This window comes from Cololabis saira, chromosome 16, assembly GCF_033807715.1.
Source record: "Cololabis saira isolate AMF1-May2022 chromosome 16, fColSai1.1, whole genome shotgun sequence".
NCBI lineage: Eukaryota > Metazoa > Chordata > Actinopteri > Beloniformes > Belonidae > Cololabis > Cololabis saira.
In genome coordinates, this window is record NC_084602.1 from 2765272 (window position 1) to 2783575 (window position 18304).

Here is an 18304-nt window from a genome sequence, read left to right on the forward strand (position 1 = left end):
AAAAATGTCTTTACTGGAGATTCCTGCATGCAGACTGGGACAGCCATGTCATTACACTTTACTGCTAGTTACACTTAATAACATGACTTTGATTACTGCTAACATTTATGGATACAATTCTAAACCAGAACATGATCGTCTACTTGACTGGATAGAAAATAGAATGTGATTATTATTTCAATTTAACCTTAGATATTACAATTGATAGATGCATCCAGGGCAGCCCTCGCCCTCTAACACCAAACTGGAATAGTTTATGGAAAAATGTGATATTGTGGATGTTTGGTGAAAGGGTAAAATAGGTGTCTCATCCAATATCTGAACAGGTGCTGGTCTCACTTACTGATTATTCTAATCAAAAGGCGAATGTGAATATATGTGAATATTTGCAGCCTCTCCAAAGTTTGTATATAATCCACTGTAACCCCTGGGTCTTCTGTTCTCTGTTCCACCTGTTTACTGTTCACTGGACGTTCACATCTTTAGACTGGATATTGTAATCCTTGTCAATAAAGATTTATTAAAATAAAACATGTCCAGTCCTCGATTCTTCTCTATTTTAGGTTTCATGATCTGTTTTATGTTTCATGTCTTGTGTCACGTCAATATTGTCTTTTATTGCAGTTTTGCACTTTGGTCTGCTGTTTTTGGTTAAAGTGCTAAAAAATAAAGTAACTTTTTTTAATTCTTCTGCAGACAGTTTGATGACTGTTGTTGCGATGATGAGAACAGACCGCCCTCTGGTGGTGACACTAGAAACTACCGTTTTCTTCCACTTAACGACATTATCATCTGTAATTCATTTTAATTACAGAACTATTAATAAATTACCGACTGTAATTACATTAATTAATGACAGAAGACGGATGAAGATTGTTTTTGCACTAATTTCTCCTCGAAACAGATTCGTCGTCGTGCCTTTTTAACTGTTTATTGTCGATTTATTTTGAAAGGAATAACAGGAAGTACTTCTCTCATTTAAACCTTCTAACTTTACACTGACTGCAGTTACCATGTATAACCGCTAGAGGGCGAACTGTTGCAATAATTTATTGAAAAAACACCATAGAACTCGGTTTATTACATAATATATACTGTAAAAAATAAACTATATTATACTATAACTTTATTATACTATAACCAGAACTGTCACCTCGAGGAAAACCCTTAAAAAAGAGCAGAGATGAGCGGAGAGGAGCCGAGTAAATGGAAAAGGCCCAGAGGCCGCGTCGTTCTGGGAGAAAACCATTTCATTGTTTTAAACAGTTATTTAAATATATGCATTGATGAACATTTGTTTAACACCTCTTGCATTTGTCCCCCAAACTGACTCCTTTAACCGTGAAACTGTGGTTTTGTGTTGCTTCTCACAGCAGGTTGTTTTTTTTTTTTTCTCAACTCTTTTATTTGTGTCAAAGGTTCATTATAAAACAAACAGCAAATCTACATTCCATACAAATACATTTGTAATTGAAACGAGGTTGATAAAGGGAACAGTAGATTGGACACTGTATGTAAACCTGAGAATAAAGTGTGTAGAGATTGAATGTCCCATGACAATTAATTTATACAGTAATATAATATGAAAATAAGGTACAAACAATAATAAATAAATTAAATACATGACATTAAGTAAAATAATACTAATAATTCCATCACATGAAGAAAAAAACCCAACATCAAAACACATATTTCAGTTACGTGTTGGAAAAGGAGTGGGAGGAAGTATAAACTTATTTAATCCCTCCCCCTTTCCACAACTAAACATGAATGATATGCCTGTATTTACTTTTTATACTATACACTAATTTGTATAAATATATATCATTTTTTACAAAAATAACCTGTTTAATACAAGATGTGTGGAGGGAGGTTTGGATTTCCCCTCAATCAAGCTGATTGTATTTTCCACAGCTGCTCTTGTGGCGGGAGGTTCAGACGGGCTGATCCAGGAGACGCTTTTACCTCCGAGGAACAAACACAAACCCGTTGGAGCTGCTGTCCTTCAAACTCAGTCTGATGAGTTTCTTCTTCATTTCATCAATCAGCTGGAACGTCTCTCAGTAGTTGTTGTAGGAGTCTTCCAAACATTCAGCATGTGGAGGCTGGACTTCAACGGAGTCTCCTCCAGGACTGCTGGTCAGAGAGTAAACCTGCTGGGCTGCAGTTTACGTACGTACGTCTCATCTCTGTCTAGTTTCCTCCTGGAGAGCAGACATCAGTGACAGAAACATGATGTGGAGCAGCAACACGTTGGTGTTCAGTGTCTGGACCTGACGCTTGTAGAACGGCAGAACCAACGCTGGGATCGGAACAGAGGGAGAGGCTTCATCTTTCTAATCAAATAAACTTTATTTATACAGCACCTTTCATGCATAGAATGCAGCACAAAGTGCTTTACATGAAACAAATACACAAACATAAAACGTATTAAAAAGTAGGGCAGACAAATAAGAAGGCCCAAGAGCATTAAGACACTTAAAAACTAGTAAAAGAACCTGAAAATGGATGGTGAAGTGCACAGGGAACCAATGCAGGGATTTTAAAACAGGTGTAATGTCTCCCGCCCTCTGGTCCTTGTCAGCACGCTGCTGCTGAATTCTGTAATAGTTGTAGGTTGTACATGTTATTTTTGGGAAGACCAGAGAGCAGGGAGTTACAATAATCTAAACCACAAATAATAAAAGCATTAGCACCTCCGTACTGGCCTGAGAGAGAAACGGACGGACTCTTGCTGTTCTTAAGATGGTAAAAACCTATCTTTGTTATGGTTTTAATATGTGGAATAAAAGTGAGCTCAGAGTCAAAAATCACGCCCAGATTTTTAACTGATTTTGAGGATTCAAAATCCTGTAACTTTGGTAAAAGTTTCTCTCTCTGGGCTTCAGGACCAATGAATAATGGCGCTTTTCCACTAGTACACTGGTTCCCAACCTTTTTTCCTTGCAGCCCCCCCTACTAGTGTCTAAGACCAGCCAGTCCCCCCGACCTGTACGTACTAGCACCAAAAGAGTCTTTAATTGAAAAAATGAACATGAATTATGTTTTTTTGATACATTTCTCTTTGGTTTACTATATGCCTATGTTTTTGTCCAATATCACCAATGTATAAAATACACATAAAAGGACATAAAAATATTTCTGAAAGATGTCTCTTTTAATATGAGACCAACATTTTTCCTTTAACAACCTGTTGGAGTAGATTAAATGTTGAGTACTGATATAATAATAATAAGGAATGAAATAATTTCCTGTGTTTGTCACCAGTGTATAAAAAACACAAAAACTATTCAAGACATTCATAAATTATTCTTAACAATGTCTTATGAATGACTCATTCGCAAATATAATTTTTACAACTGCATAATTTCAAAGCAGACAAAGATTCGCGCCCCCCCAGAGATCTGTGGCGCCCCCCCAGGGGGGGCCCGGACCCCAGGTTGGGAGACACTGCACTAGTACTTACTCAGCCCAACTCGGCTCGTCCCGGCTCCACCCGCTTTGTCCTGGTTTGTCCCCCCCCCCAGGTGAGAAATGGGCAGGTTGGGGTGAAGCTGCTGTGACGTACTCGATTGTGCAACTCCTTTGTTTGTGTCGGCGCAGATGAGAAATCAGCTGGAGCCGCGAGTGGCTGAGAGTAAAACAGCCCGTCTACATCCTTTTTTAATTCTCTCGTCTTCTCTCGAACAGAAACTTTTTGCACGCTATATTTGTATTTGTTCTAACTTGTTGTTTAACTTGTCTTTGTTTTATATTTTTAGCCGGGGGACTGCCAATGGAAACTAGCTCTGTAGCTAAAATTGGGTGCATTTGCATTTTTAATTCTAAATGTATATGAATGTACACTGTCCCTTCCCAAATAAACTGAATTGAATTGAATCGTCAGCCACCAGGTTTATGAACATCTGACCCTCAGAGTTGGATCACCAAACAGACGTTTGTGCTGTATAACAAAATCGCCGCTAGTCGCCTCGCGCTGACTCCCGCTTCCTGATTCAAACGTCTGACGACCCCGCCCCCCGACCAATCAGTGGCGCGGAGGGTGATGACGTCAGAAATAGTCCCGGCTCAGCCCAGTTAGAACCTCGGCAGAATGGTTACAGAAAAAGTATCTGCTTGGCACGGCTCCACCCGCTTCAGCCCGTAGTGGAAAAGAGCAAGACGGGGCCGTGGCGGGTAGAAGCGCTGAGTAGATACTAGTGGAAAAGGACCATAAGACCTCTGTTTTGTCCTGGTTGAGCTGTAGGAAGTTTGCTGCCATCCATGACTTGATGTCTAAAATACAGTTAAAAAGGGCATCAATTGTTCCAGTGTCATGAGGAGACACGGCCATGTACAGTTGTGTATCGTCAGCGTTTGACGTTAACGAAACTAGAAAAGCCCGTGACGTGGATGACATCTTGAGTTTCTGTTTTCTTCTGATGAACTGGATGACAACATGAGTTTCTGTTTTCTTCTGATGAACTGGATGAGTTTCTGTTATCTACTGAGACCTGGGGTCCGTTTCACAAAGCAGGTTTAGTGAGAACTCTGAGTCTGTTAACCCTGAAATGAGGGAAACTCTGAGTTTTCCGTTTCACAAAGGGAGGTAACTCAAACCAGAGAGAGAGAGGTAACTCTAGCCTGTTTCACAAAGAGAGGTAACTTAAGCTCTCGATCAGTTACCGTAGTAACAGGCTCTCTGAACCTAACCTGCTCGCTAGCAGGTTTACTTCCATAAACCCTGAGTATCTCTCTGTCTCCTCCCTCAGTGGCGTCAATTCAGCCAATTGACCTTTACGCGATACGCATCCGTTTTCTGCACCACGGACAGGAAGAGTTAGAGAGCAGAAAAAGTATCTGACAAACGCAATTTAACTCATTCTGTTCACTTTATTCACTATGTCAGTGCAACAATATCACAGGGACATCCCAGTTTAACTTCAAACAGTTAAAGTCCAAATGCAAAAAGGAGAGGGAGGAGCAGAAGACAAAAAGAGAGAGTAAAAAAAAGTCAAATATTTCCCTTAAACAGATTTATAAGAGGGTAGGATGATTTGATATCTTACCTTAAGATGAACTTGCATAATTAATCCATCAGTGCCTAACAGCCTCGTTAATATCTGCTGCTGCTGGGGCAACATTGGCCTTCTTTCTTTCTTTTTTTAAATTGCGTGGTTGTCTGCTTCCTTTTCATTTTTGTAAGTTAGTAACACTGCAGAGCTAAAAACCAGATTGATAGCGACCACTGTCATCAGGGACGCTGGGACATTTCAAGATATGAGGGGGGGTACAAGTGTTGGGAAAGATAATACCTAGTGAAATCCATCATGTTGTTCTGATATGCATTTGTAGTTATTTTATATGTATTAAGTAATAGAATAAATCAATACAAATAAACACAGAGTAATTCCATAAATGTGTTAAAAAAAAAAAACATTTACATTTTCCCCTGAAGCCGAGGTGTGGCGGCTGCCGTACCAATTGATCTAAATGTTATGCTCTCATACTCGCCATACGCACGTATTAAACTAATGTTTCCTCAAAGGGATTTTGTAAATTGAAATGTTAAATAAAGTTTGAAAAAAAGAAAAAGTATTTGGATCTTTTATTGTCGCCGGTTGCCATGGTGAATTGTTGTATCAGGGCTCTATAGATACTGTCTTTTTTATAGTTGTGGCGCACGCATTTAACTCCAGGTGAAACTACTTAGAGTTGAGTAAATTACCTCAAATCCGCTGTTCTGGAACCGAAAACTCAGAGTTTCCGATCTCAGAGTAGATCAACTAAGAGTTCAGGATTAGACTCAGAGTTTGTTGAACCTGCTTTGTGAAACGGACCCCTGATGAACTGGATGACAACATGAGTTTCTGTTATCTTCTGAGTCCTGATGAACTGGATGACATCATGGTTCACGTGAGCGACCAACAGGAAGCGACATCCCCCTGTGGATCTCAGTGAGGGAGGTGAAGCTGACACATGGACCTCCTTCACACACCTGAGTTCAAACAGGCTCCTGCAGCTTCTTGTGATGTGGGCTCAGCTGGCTCCTGCTCCAAGGAAGGATCCTGTACAGAACCGGGCCTCCGTCCTTCATGTGAAACACCAGTCTCTCTGCACTGGTACTGACCTGGACGGGAGCACTGGAACCTGGGGCCTCATTTATCAACCGTGCGTAGAAAAGGTTCTAAATTCTGTCGTAGGAATGAAATTTAGAATGTATGTAAGTACAAAAAAATCTGAATTTATCAAACGTGCGGACACCGGTCGTACGCACATTCAATTCAATTCAATTCAATTCAATTCAATTCAATTCAATTCAATTCAATTTTATTTATATAGCGTCTAATACAACAGAGTTGTCTCTAGACGCTTTACAGAGACCCATACCCAGAACATGACCCCCGAGCAGTTATTACATAAACAATGGCAGGTAAAAACTCCCCTAGTGGGAGAAAAACCTTAAGCCAAACAGTGGCAAGAAAAACTCCCCTTTAGGAGGGAAGAAACCTTGAGCAGGACCAGGATCATAAGGGGGGACCCTCCTGCCGAGGGCCAGACTGGTGGGTCAGGGACGGCAACAGCACAGCAGGCAGGTGGCACATCAGTGATGATAAATCCCACCTGTTCTTAACTGCCGTGCTCGTGCAGGTTACTGTCATTTGCGTTCAGAAACGCCTCCAAATGACCATATATGGAGCAAAAACAGCTCCCGCTAGGAGGGTTTTTTTTTTCAAAATTTATTGAACAAAATTTTGTAGGGTTTACAATAAAAGGCAAATGAAACAAAACAATCAATTATCTACAGATATTCAACATTTGGGGGGGTTGAGAGCAAAAAAAAAAGATACATTTACTGACAAGCGTAAGTGAGAAGTGAGTAAGTGAGAAGTGGGAAGTGTATTAATAAAAATGAAGAAACAAAGACATCGTTTCATATAAACTTTTGGCAATATCGTTTTTTTCACACATCAGTGTGTGATGGTGCTTTTATGGCGATGTGGGTGCAATCTGTAGCTCCAATGTTTGGGAATCCGGCGATGGATGTAAGTTGGGCCAGAGAAATGATTGCATCCAACACTGCCCGCATGATTCTGCTGGGAAATGCCGCATGTCTCCAATCTCTCTCTGAATGTTCCCGTGGCCAAACATCCCAGGGTGGATGGAGCTGGATGTGACTGGGATGGATTTGGTGCGTTTTGTCTCTCGCGCCACCATAGGTTGTAAATCCCGGCATAGATCCATCAGAATGTTTTTGGGGAAGCGGTGCCTGCTGAGCAGCCGCTCTGTCTCTCACTGAACGATCAGCTCTTTGAAAACACGCTCCCTCGGAGCGCACGGTCTCTAAATCCTCCAACAGTGCAAGATAAGCCATGGTACTTGTATTTTCTTTTCAGGTCGTCCTGCCACAGCTGTCTTTTATAGCTTGTCACACCAATTATTCAAAATGTCTAAATTACTAATGGAGAATTTTTATTAACTGGAGGAAACGGGGAACATGTGTGAAGTCTGAGATCGCTGAACTGTGACTCTTTTACTGGGTTCTATTTGTAGTTTCACTGTTCTACCACTAGGTTTTGTGTGTACGCATGGTCGGAGTTGTGCTTACATTTATTCGTGTTCCTACGCACAGGTACATGTTGATAAATTCCATACTTTGCGTGGGAATGTTCTTACGCACACATTACGCACAGATCTGTGCGTACGCACGGTTGATAAATGAGGCCCCTGGAGCTTTCACCAGCAGACTCATCAGTGCAGGCAGGTGTGAACTCCTCAAAGCTGCTGCTCAGGTTCCCGGCAGGGAAACTTCCACATCTTTTTAGGGCTCTGCTTTCTGCAGAAGGTTGATGAGTGGGCGAGGGAAAGCTGCTTGAACGGGACCTGCTGCAGGACTTTTCCTTCCTCTCACAGGAACCTGTGGTGGAGAGTTTTAGAGGACCAGAGGAAGGCGGAGCGTTGCTCGCTGGGATCGCCTTCATTCTGATAAAAGGCTCACATCCTTCTCCCAGGTTGGAGTCTTCTTCTTCACGCTGTTGTGTCTCTTCACTGCTGCTTTCAGCAGATTTAGGAGCAGGGACAGAAGGAATGTTAGTCTGAGAGCAGGAAGGTGCGGTGGGAGCAGACCAGGGTGTTTGATGAGGGAGAGGTGGAGGTTGGTGGAGACACAAGCTTCACCAACCTTTACTGGTGTTGAGAGATTATAGGAGGACGTCTCCTCTGAGAAGAATCCACCTGCTCCACCGTCAGCTGTTTGCTTCATTTGCTGCAGATAAAAACAGATGATACTGTTGTTTTATTTGACACTAAACTCATGACATCTGGAAATAATTTTAAAGTTACACCTGAAATCACAACAAGACTGTAAAAATATGAGTTTATGGAAACTGACATGTAAAACCATGGTGGCTCTAATGAATGTGAGCAGGTAAATAATGATGAGTGAGCAGAGGTGCGTGCAGCGTCCCAGCATGCACCTCTGCTCACACTGAACTGGCTGCTCTGTCTGATGCTGAAGCTGCTTCTGGGTCTGGTATCAAACCCGTCCTTCCTGATGAGGAACCTGGGTTTCTTCCTGAAGCTCATGTTCAATCCAGAGCCAACGCTTTAGCTGCCATGGTTGAGGATGCTGGAAACCAGCCTGGAGTTCAACACCTTCCTCCAGAGATCTGATCAAGAATGACTGAATCTCCTCCTGAACAACATCAGTCAATACTTGGAACATTCAGTCAAGTCTCTCTGTCATTCTGGGAACTGTGGGCACCATTCAACCCCAAACGTCTGGATGAGAGAAGAACTAGCAGAGAACCCAGAACTGGACCAGGAAGACTGTTCTACTTTTCTGAAGCTCTACGAGGCTGCTGGACCACAGAGATCTCAGCTGGTAATGAAACACTGATTGGTCCAGGACGGCTGATGGATGAAAGCCTGGATTCTTCTCAGTCACGGAGCTTTTGGACAGTTTGACGTGAAGGACATTTATTGGAGGAAGTCAGGTCCATTTAAAGAGCATATTGCAGGTTAGAATTTTTTCAAAAATGATACCTGACCTTATGTGAAAATGACTATGTGAGAAGTTAATGTAGGATTTAATATGTTTTACAAGACATAAGGGCACGTATTCAGAGGAAAAAGTGGCTGATTTTAGCCAAGCTCGTACAAACGCTTTTTTTTTCGAACACAGCGTCATATGCGCAGCACCAGGGAGCAGTCTCCACAGCTCTGCCCCATCTGACTGCCCAGACCCCGTACACACGTAGCCGGTATCTGCTAAACCCAAGATATTTTCCTACGTTTGGACCTGTCATCCACATGAAAACGCAAATAAATGAATGTTTAAAAAAACTCCGGGCAAAGTGAAGATTTTTGAAAACTCCGTTTATGTAGATGCGTGTAGACAGAGACAGAGAGCAGTTCTGCGTTTTCCAACGTCACATTATGCTCCAAAACAACAACAAATCTGCTCTGAGTCTGACGTCTAACGTGCGACCCAGAACTACAGATGATCCACCATCTGTCCTCCAAGCTATTTATTAAATAAATGGTCTCTGCTCTTGACACCGTTACACCGACGCAGAGCCTACGCCGTAGGGTACGCGGCGACGCGCAGCAGGGCTGCGTCGGTTTAACGCGGCAGCTCCGCGGCGGACACCGGGGAGACTGGAGCACCGGGGAGACGGAGGCTGGAAGACCAGATGATCTACAGGTCTGTGCTTATGAAAGTGGTCGAAAACGCAGATCTTCGGTTCTGTGTGGAAGGTTTGTTTTTTTTTAACAACGATGTAATGTGGATACAAAATCTTAAATTCGGTTTTCAAAATACCCGGCTATTTCGGATGCATTTAATCAGAAAAAAGAGAAGATAATAAGCCAGTTTTCTGTTTAGAAAGTACAAACGTAGACAGAAGTACTCACCCATTTTTAAGGAGTTTCGGAGTTTCTTTCAGGAGCACGGGCGGCTGCTGCAGTGAATAAAGGCGGATTTATGGTTCCGCGTAAAATCGACGGCGTAGCCTACGGTGTAGGGTACGCGGCGCACGCAGCGTTTGGTGCGTCGCCGCGTAACCTACGCCGTAGGGTCTGCGTTGGTGTAACGCGGACACATAAATCAGCCTTTTAAAAAGCGAGTTTCAGCTGTCAATCAAAAGAACGCGGGGGGACTAACGGGTTCGTAATTATAAGGCTGTGGCCCGTCATATTGGTGTGAATACACATTCACAACCTCTTCAGTGTCACAACTAACATTAAGATCCATTATTTTTCCTATTGTTGAATTCACCGCACTCCCTGGTGTCACGTCACTTCCGGTTCAGCTTTTTCAGATGCGGAAGTAAAATACTCTCACAAAAACAACTCTGGAGGTCACTGTAGTATATATTTATGCGTATTTCAATGAAAATTCAGTTCCTACATTATTTTCCTACACATTGATTCACAGGGGTCTCCAACCTGCAATATCCTCTTTAATGTTGATGTTCTCCCCTCAGTTCTGTCCCGGTTTGGAGTTAATGTCCCAGTTTTGGTGTTTAGGTTCCTGTTTTACTTTGAAACTCCGTGTCCTCGTGTTTCAGTTTTGTCTTGACTTCCCTTGTTCAGAGACTCACATGAAATGATAAGTTTACATGTTTATGCACATAAACAAGGAGAGTTCTGCAGAGTTTGTAACCTGGATGAACCAATACGACGACTATTCCATCAACTGAACCTATTTATGATGAAATAACTGCACAAACATTTAATGTTTATGAAAAATACAGTCCTGTTTATATATTATTATATTATCGCTGCTGCTACTTGATTTCTTATACTAAACCAATAATGTGATAACTTATTATATTATTGGTTCAAAAACTTAATTCCATTCTTGTTTGTTCCTGTTTTTATTCCGTGTGAAACGGCCACATGGATGAGGTTATTGGTGGATTTTCCATTCTAGGTTCCTTCAGAGTTCAGAGCTGCAGTGGAGCAGCAGTGTGTCTGAACATCCTGGAAGGCCGTCAGCTGGAATACTCCTTTATTTGTGGACACATGAACACCAGCACAACACTGGTCTACAACACACATCTGGATCCTCTGATCCTGCAGCCTGTCATCATCCTCCTCTCACAGCTTTACTGGGGAAAGCAGCCGCTGAGAAGCTGCAGCTTCACTGGAAACACTGGATCTTTGATAGACACTGGTTTTAGTAGAAAACTGCTGGAAGCAGCAGGACCGACTCCAACCTCCACTGACCTGAGAGTCTGCAGCCGGTAGTCTGGACTCTTCACCAGACCAGACAGCTGCTCCACATCTGCAGCCTGCAGGTTGTTGTTCCTGCTCAGGTCCAGATGTTTCAGGTGGGAGGGGTTGGACTTCAGAGCTGAGACCAGAGAAGAACAGCTGATCCCTGACAAGAAGCAGAACTCCAACCTGAACAAAGACACCAGAGAAGAAGAAACCAGAGCAGTCAGATGGTCAGTGTGGATCAGCAGGAGATCAGCCTGATCTGCAGGTTAGTGTCAACACAACTTTCACATCAGATTCATCTGAACACAAAACTAAAACATGTCTGACCTCAGAGTCTCCAGTCTGCAGTCTGGACTCTCCAGGAAACCACACAGATGTTTCACTCCTGAATCATACAGGTAGTTGTGACTCAGGTCCAGATGTTTCAGGTGGGAGGGGTTGGACTTCAGAGCTGGGACCAAAGAAGAACAGCTGATCTCTGACAACAAGCAGTCCTTCAACCTGAACAAAGACACCAGAGAAGAAGAAACTTTAGGTTATTTCCATAACCCCGGTTCTCTGAGTAATATGAGTGAGATGTCTCACTATGGGACGTCCCGCTGCTTTAATCTCATTACAACAATCCTGATTGGCTGGTGAAACACTGTTTCCTTCCCAAAGCCCACGTGACAGGCGGCCATAGCTGCAAGTAAACTCCACCGTGGAGAAGGCTTTCTGTTTGTCAACCAGGTCCTGCAAGAAGGACAATATCACTCCTGCTGGACACTGAGAAGGAATGTGTCCATTTCTATGACAGCAGGTCCCTGTCCCTGCAGCAGGTGTCTGTCCCTGCAGCAGGTCTCTGTCCCTGCACCAGGTCCAACTGCAGGTCTCTGTCCCTGCAGCAGGTCTCTGTCCCTGCACCAGGTCCAACTGCAGGTCTCTGTCCCTGCAGCAGGTCTCTGTCCCTGCACCAGGTCCAACTGCAGGTCTCTGTCCCTGCAGCAGGTCCCTGTCCCTCACAGATCTGGTGAGTTCTGCCTGACCTGTCCGGCTGCGTCCGTAGTGTCCACCTTCCTGTGAGCAGGGAGAGGACATTGAGAGGACATTGAGAGGACATTGAGAGGACAGCCGCCTCGTACGGCGTTCCAGTCGGGGCCGACTGAAGACGGTCAGACTTGGATGGCAGGCCGGGGCTCCTGGAGGACACTGTCGGGGCTCCTGGAGGACACCGCTGACAGCCGGCTGCTGGGGACCGGGCTCCTGGCAGTGGAGGGACGAGGCCCCGGGGACCGGGCTCCTGGCAGTGGAGGGACGAGATCCCGGGGACCGGGCTCCTGGCAGTGGAGGGACGAGGCCTCGGGGACCGGGCTCCTGGCAGTGGAGGGACGAGGCCTCGGGGACCGGGCTCCTGGCAGATGCTGCTCACATCTCCATCCCCAGAGGCCACGGAGGCTGCGGGCGGTGCAGCCCGAGCCGGAGTGATGAAGAGGTCGTCCTCGTCTTCATCCTCTGACATGAGGAGGTCCCAGGTGTCTTCTTCATCGTCCCCATAGTCCAGTTCCATGACGTCTTCCTCCTGCGGGGCGGGGGGGGAAGCTGGGAGCCCCAGCCCACGCTAACCTCCGGTTCCTCCACCAAGGTGGGAGAAAGGAGCTGCTGTGCTAACACTCGGTACTGGAGCAGCCGTGGTGAGGCGTCGGGACGGTGCCAACCGAGCCGGGGAGGGCGAGGAAAGAACAACATTCCAGCTGGTGGAACCGACGCAGCAGATAAACACATCCAAGGCTGGTTAGCGCCCGGAGACAGAAGCTAGTGAGATCTGTCTGGGAACAGTTCAGCTAACAAGCCCAGGACCCAGATGAGCTCCGAGTGAAAAGAGGAGGTTGAATGACGTGGTGTCGTCCACACGGGACATCTAAGGTAGCTGGTGCTGCGGGGGACGGACACGTTTCACCAGCCAATCAGCATTGGTGTAATGAGATTAATGCAGCGGGACATCCCATAGTGAGACATCCAGAGAAATATGATGAAAGAACCAGAGCAGTCAGATGGTCAGTGTGGATCAGCAGGAGATCAGCCTGATGTCTGCAGGTTAGTGTCAACACAACTTTCACATCAGATTCATCTGAACACACAACTAAAACATGTCTGACCTCAGAGTCTCCAGTCTGCAGTCTGGACTCTCCAGGAAACCACACAGATGTTTCACTCCTGAATCCTCCTGGTTGTTATTAGTCAGATCCAGATGTTTCAGGTGGGAGGGGTTGGACTTCAGAGCTGAGACCAGAGAAGAACTGCTGATCTCTGACATACAGCAATGCTCCAACCTGAACCTCTCAGGCCAGTACGGAGGTGCTAATGCATGCTTTTATCTCATGTCGTTTAGATTATTGTAACGCCCTGCTCTCTGGTCTTCCTAAAAAGAACATGTACAACCTACAATTATTACAGAATTCAGCCGCACGCGTGCTGACGAGGACCAGAGGGCGGGAGCACATTACACCTGTTTTAAAATCGCTGCATTGGCTCCCCGTGCGCTTCAGGATCGATTTTAAGGTTCTTTTACTAGTTTTTAAGTGTCTTAATGGTCTTGGGCCTTCTTATTTGTCTGCACTACTTTTACCCTATCGACCCTCGCGGACCCTGAGGTCCTCCGGTGCTGGCCTTTTAACCATACCAAAAGTTAGAACCAGGACACACGGGGAGGCGGCATTCAGTTTTTATGGTCCCCGATTGTGGAACAGCCTCCCGGAGAACCTCAGGGCCGCAGAGACTGTTGATGTTTTTAAAAAGAGGCTCAAGACCCATCTCTTTAATCAGGCTTTTAACTGACTCATTTAACTCTTTTACATTTCTTATGCTCACCCTTATTTTTATTAAATCTTACTGCTCTGTTTTATATTTAGTTTATCCTTTCTTATCGTATTTTATTTTTGTTTAATCTCAATGTTTTATCTAAATATTTTAGTTGTTATTTATGGTCTATTTTATACATTTTACTGTTTTATTATTTTAGTTTTTAATGTCTTACTTTCTAGACATACTTTTAGGATTTTATGTTTGTATGTTTTATGTTTTCTTGTAGCTTTTATCTCCAGTGTTTCCTCATGGGGAGCCTCCATGCTGGGAGTGACTCTGGCCTGCAGGGGGTCGTCCTGGGGGTGGTTCTGGCCTGGATGGTTGTGGAGCTCTGCACCACGGCTTCACCGCTGTGGTGTGGACTCCTCTATCCGTCCGGGCCGGGATGGTCTCTGTGGGCCCCCCCCCCCTTGTAGCTGCGGGCTATGAGACCTCCTGGCCTGGACGGCTCCCTGTTACCGTTTCCTCACCTGGATCCTCTGTGCCTAGCCATGTCTACACCATGTGTCTGCGTGCGTGTCTGTGTGTGTTAGGAATTTAGGTGAATTGTAGTGTGCTTTTGTCTGCGGGGAGGGGGGGGGGGGGGGGGGGGGGGGGGGGGAGGGGGGGGCAGGGGCATTAATAAGTTTTATGTTTATTTGTTTTTTCTTGTTTTTTTTTTTTCTGTTAAGCACTTTGTGTTTCATTATTTGTAGGAAAAGTGCTATAGAAATAAAGTTTGATTTGATTTGATTTGAAGGATAAAAGATGTGAGCTGAACCACCGCAGGTTCCAACAGTCCAACAGAACCAGGGAAAAAGATCTTTATCAATATCCATGACATCGTGCTGCTGCTCCAATAAAGACGTAGTGACTTCAGCTCTGCAGCTTTGCAGCTCCACCAGTGGATCATCCATACAAACTCATGTTGTGTTGGAATATCTCAGTCGGTACAAACGTTAGAATCTCAGTGTTTGAATCAGATGAAACATGTTGGACAGATGAAGATGAAGATGTTTGTAGACGATGCTGCACGATCTCTGCACAAACAAACATTCTGCTGCACAGGTTCAGTTCATGTTGGGATGGAATGAAGACGTCTTTGTTGAGGGAACATCGTTCACCACTCTATACTGCACACTTGTGCTCAACGGAGAGGAAAGCAGCCTGCAGACACTTCAGCTGGTTTCTAATGATGTCAGGAGCAGATGAGTCCAGAGACCAGGATGGTTCAGAGCAGCTCAGGTGTTTGTGGCTGCAGGACTCACAACTGTTACAACTTCAGTCAAAGAACAAACCTCAGAGTCTCCAGTCTGCAGTCTGGACCACCCAGGAAACCACACAGCTGCTTCACATCTGAATCCTGCAGCTTGTTCTTACTCAGGTCCAGATGTTCCAGATCAGACGGGTTGGACTCCAGAGCTGAGACCAGATCATCACATCTGATCTCTGACACACTGCAGCGCTCCGACCTGGAGAAAGAATAAAACACAGATAAACATCTAGATGAGTGTTTTCTCCTCCTCCGTTCAGGGGGGTGTGGTGGGCAACACTGGAGCTTCATAGGCAGAAAGTTCCTTGTCCAAATCCTGGCCCGGTTCTTTCTGCCTGGCGTTTCCAGGATCTTCCCTCACGTTCACTCAGAAACTCCACAGTTCAGAAACACGTCTGTCAGGATTCTTGAAGCTTCCACATTCGACGCAGGACGGAGATACCGGGTCGTCTCTTTGATCAGATTATCATTCTTAACGACAACCAACAAAGTACTATGTTTACTTTCAGGAATGTGGTAACAAAGTATTATAGAATAGTGGTGAGTACTCTGATTACTATCGGGGGATCATGGAGACTGTATGGACTTGGGAATGCAGGACTGGACTTTTACTGGTTCTGTTGCTGCCGTCAAATTCAACATTCATCAATGTTTTGGTATTTCTATCAGAATTATTATAATTATTTTATCATATTTCTGTTATTAATGGATGAAACACAAATGACAGACTTATCACAATCAAACAGAAGCGATTGTAGGAGGAGAAGAGGTTCTGGAGAACTCCATACAGGACCTGCATCATCCCACTGATAGTAATAAGACTATTAAACACTATTCTGCTCCAGGATCTGGTGTGGACTGTCTGAGGGAGCAGCAGCAGGAAGAGCTGCTGGTCCTTTCACTGGATCACAACTTTATCTACTTATTACAGATAACATCTATTTTCATGGAATAAAGGTTGGGATGATCAGAGTGGTGTTGATTGACAGACTAATGTTACTTCCTGTGTGCTTCTTTCCTCCTGCTGCTCTCTGCAGCCTCTGCTGCTCCTCCCTCCACAGACGCCACACGTGTTAAAGGCTGATGGGAAAACCTGCGTGGTGCTGGTTCTGGCGTGGAGACCAGTTTATCAACGAGAGTTTGTCTCCGTTCCTCCAGAACCAGGACAACAACGGCTGCAGGAAGCTTCTGAACGTCACTCATGAGTTCTGGACCAGGGAGCTGCTGACTGAGAGAGCTGTTGGACGTGCTTGTTGACTCAAGCAACACTTTTACTTTACAATATGTTCACATGTGGGACGGTGCACGTGCAGTGAATGTGCAACAGCGGAGCCCGGGGAGAACGTCTGCTGTAAAGAGATACGGCGGTACCGACTAACCCCGACCTCACAGCGACTACAGCGGGTCCATGAAGAACCTTCGGGAGGGAGATGAAGAGTTTCCTGCCAGCTGATCACTCTCATCATCCTCACCTCTTCCTCTTCTCTTTAAACCGTCTGCAGCTCTCACTCTCACCAGAGTGGGTTTGTGGTCTCCCTGCAAATACCGGTCTCCAGCAGTTCTCCTGGGACTGCTATGCTGCACCGGATCTGTGTCCTTGGACCTGTTTTCAGGTCCAGCCCTGATCGCTACGTCTGTCTGAGCTTATCTGCCTGTCTAGGGTTCTGACCCTGGCCCGCTGTTCCTGGATCTGTCTTCTGCCTCACACCAACCGAACTACAGACCGTCCTGGTTTCTGGACCGTTGGCCCGTCCCTGCACGGTCCCCATCTCCCTCTCCTGGTCCCTCTGATTCCTATTTGGATCAATAATTATTTAGATGAGGGCTCTTTACGCCTGGTCAGCCGTCATTCCAGCCCAGTCCCTGAAACCTGAACAACATGTTAGTTTGTTAGCCGTCAGCAGAAACCCGTCTTCCTTCAGGACGTGTGTGGTCTGTGTCTTCAGGGGGGGGTCTGTCTCCGTCAGAGATGAGCTTTCAGAGAGGATTTAAAGATGAATATGTAACTCAGTTCTGTCTGGTTCTGTCAGGTTCTGTCTGGACCTGGAGCTGCTTCCTGACAGCAGGAACACACATGTGTGACGGTGAGGTGTGTGTGGTTCTAACACACATGGATCACAGCAGGTTTCACATGAAATGTGAGTGAATGATGAAGAAGCAGCAGGAGGTTCAGACGATCAACACCTGAAACACCTTCACCTGGACTGACGGAGTCTTCTCTGTTTGAGGAGACCAAAACCTCCAAGAAAACTCCAAAAGCTCCAGTCAGAACCGACCTGAGAGTCTGCAGCTGGTAGTGTGGACTCTGCACCAGATCAGACAGCTGCTCCACATCTGCAGCCTGCAGCTTGTAGTTGAATCTCAGGTCCAGATGTTTCAGGTGGGAGGGGTTGGACTTCAGAGCTGAGACCAGAGAAGAACAGCTGATCCCTGACAGACCGCAGCACTGCAAGCTGCACAAAGACACCAGAGAAGAAGAAACCAGAGCAGTCAGATGGTCAGTGTGGATCAGCAGGAGATCAGCCTGATCTGCAGGTTAGTGTCAACTAGGCTCGCCACCCGTCCCTGGAAACACAGAATTGTTACGGAATTGGGAATTAAAAGTTGCGTTCCGTATTGAACCAATACGGAACAGAGTTGATTCCGTATTTCACAATTGTCCCATGATGCACGTGCATATATATATATTTTTTTTTATCTTGTCTGCAGTGCGCACATATTAATGATTGATACCATGTAGGTAAAAACCAAAGGCATATATATGTGCATTATTGCTATATTTAATATATATACATATATACGCCTACATACGCATACACATACATACATAAATATATACATACAAACCCAGTGAGTTTTTTTTTTTTTTGTGGGGGGGGTTGGGGGTGGGGGGGGGTTGGTGGGGGGTGACATCCACTGCCAATCCAGGAAGCAGGAACACATGGAGGCACACGTCAAGCACTGAAAATCTGCAACAAAAACCACTAACAAAACACAAAACCAACA

At 45.1% G+C, this 18304-nt stretch overlaps 1 protein-coding gene across 1 annotated transcript in view; it reads right to left on the reverse strand.

The window, feature by feature from the left end:
• Nucleotides 1-2364: 2364 nt before the first annotated feature.
• The window catches only part of LOC133462907 (NACHT, LRR and PYD domains-containing protein 12-like), a 32756-nt gene continuing 16816 nt past the window's right edge, over nt 2365-18304 (reverse strand). The window contains exons 8-12 of the mRNA XM_061744414.1: nt 17575-17751; nt 15324-15497; nt 11533-11706; nt 11212-11388; nt 2365-8245 (exon numbers count right to left, since the gene is read on the reverse strand). Coding sequence (XP_061600398.1) covers nt 8239-8245; nt 11212-11388; nt 11533-11706; nt 15324-15497; nt 17575-17751 — 709 coding nt within the window. The 3' untranslated portion in view covers nt 2365-8238. The remainder of the gene's footprint in view (nt 8246-11211; nt 11389-11532; nt 11707-15323; nt 15498-17574; nt 17752-18304) is intronic.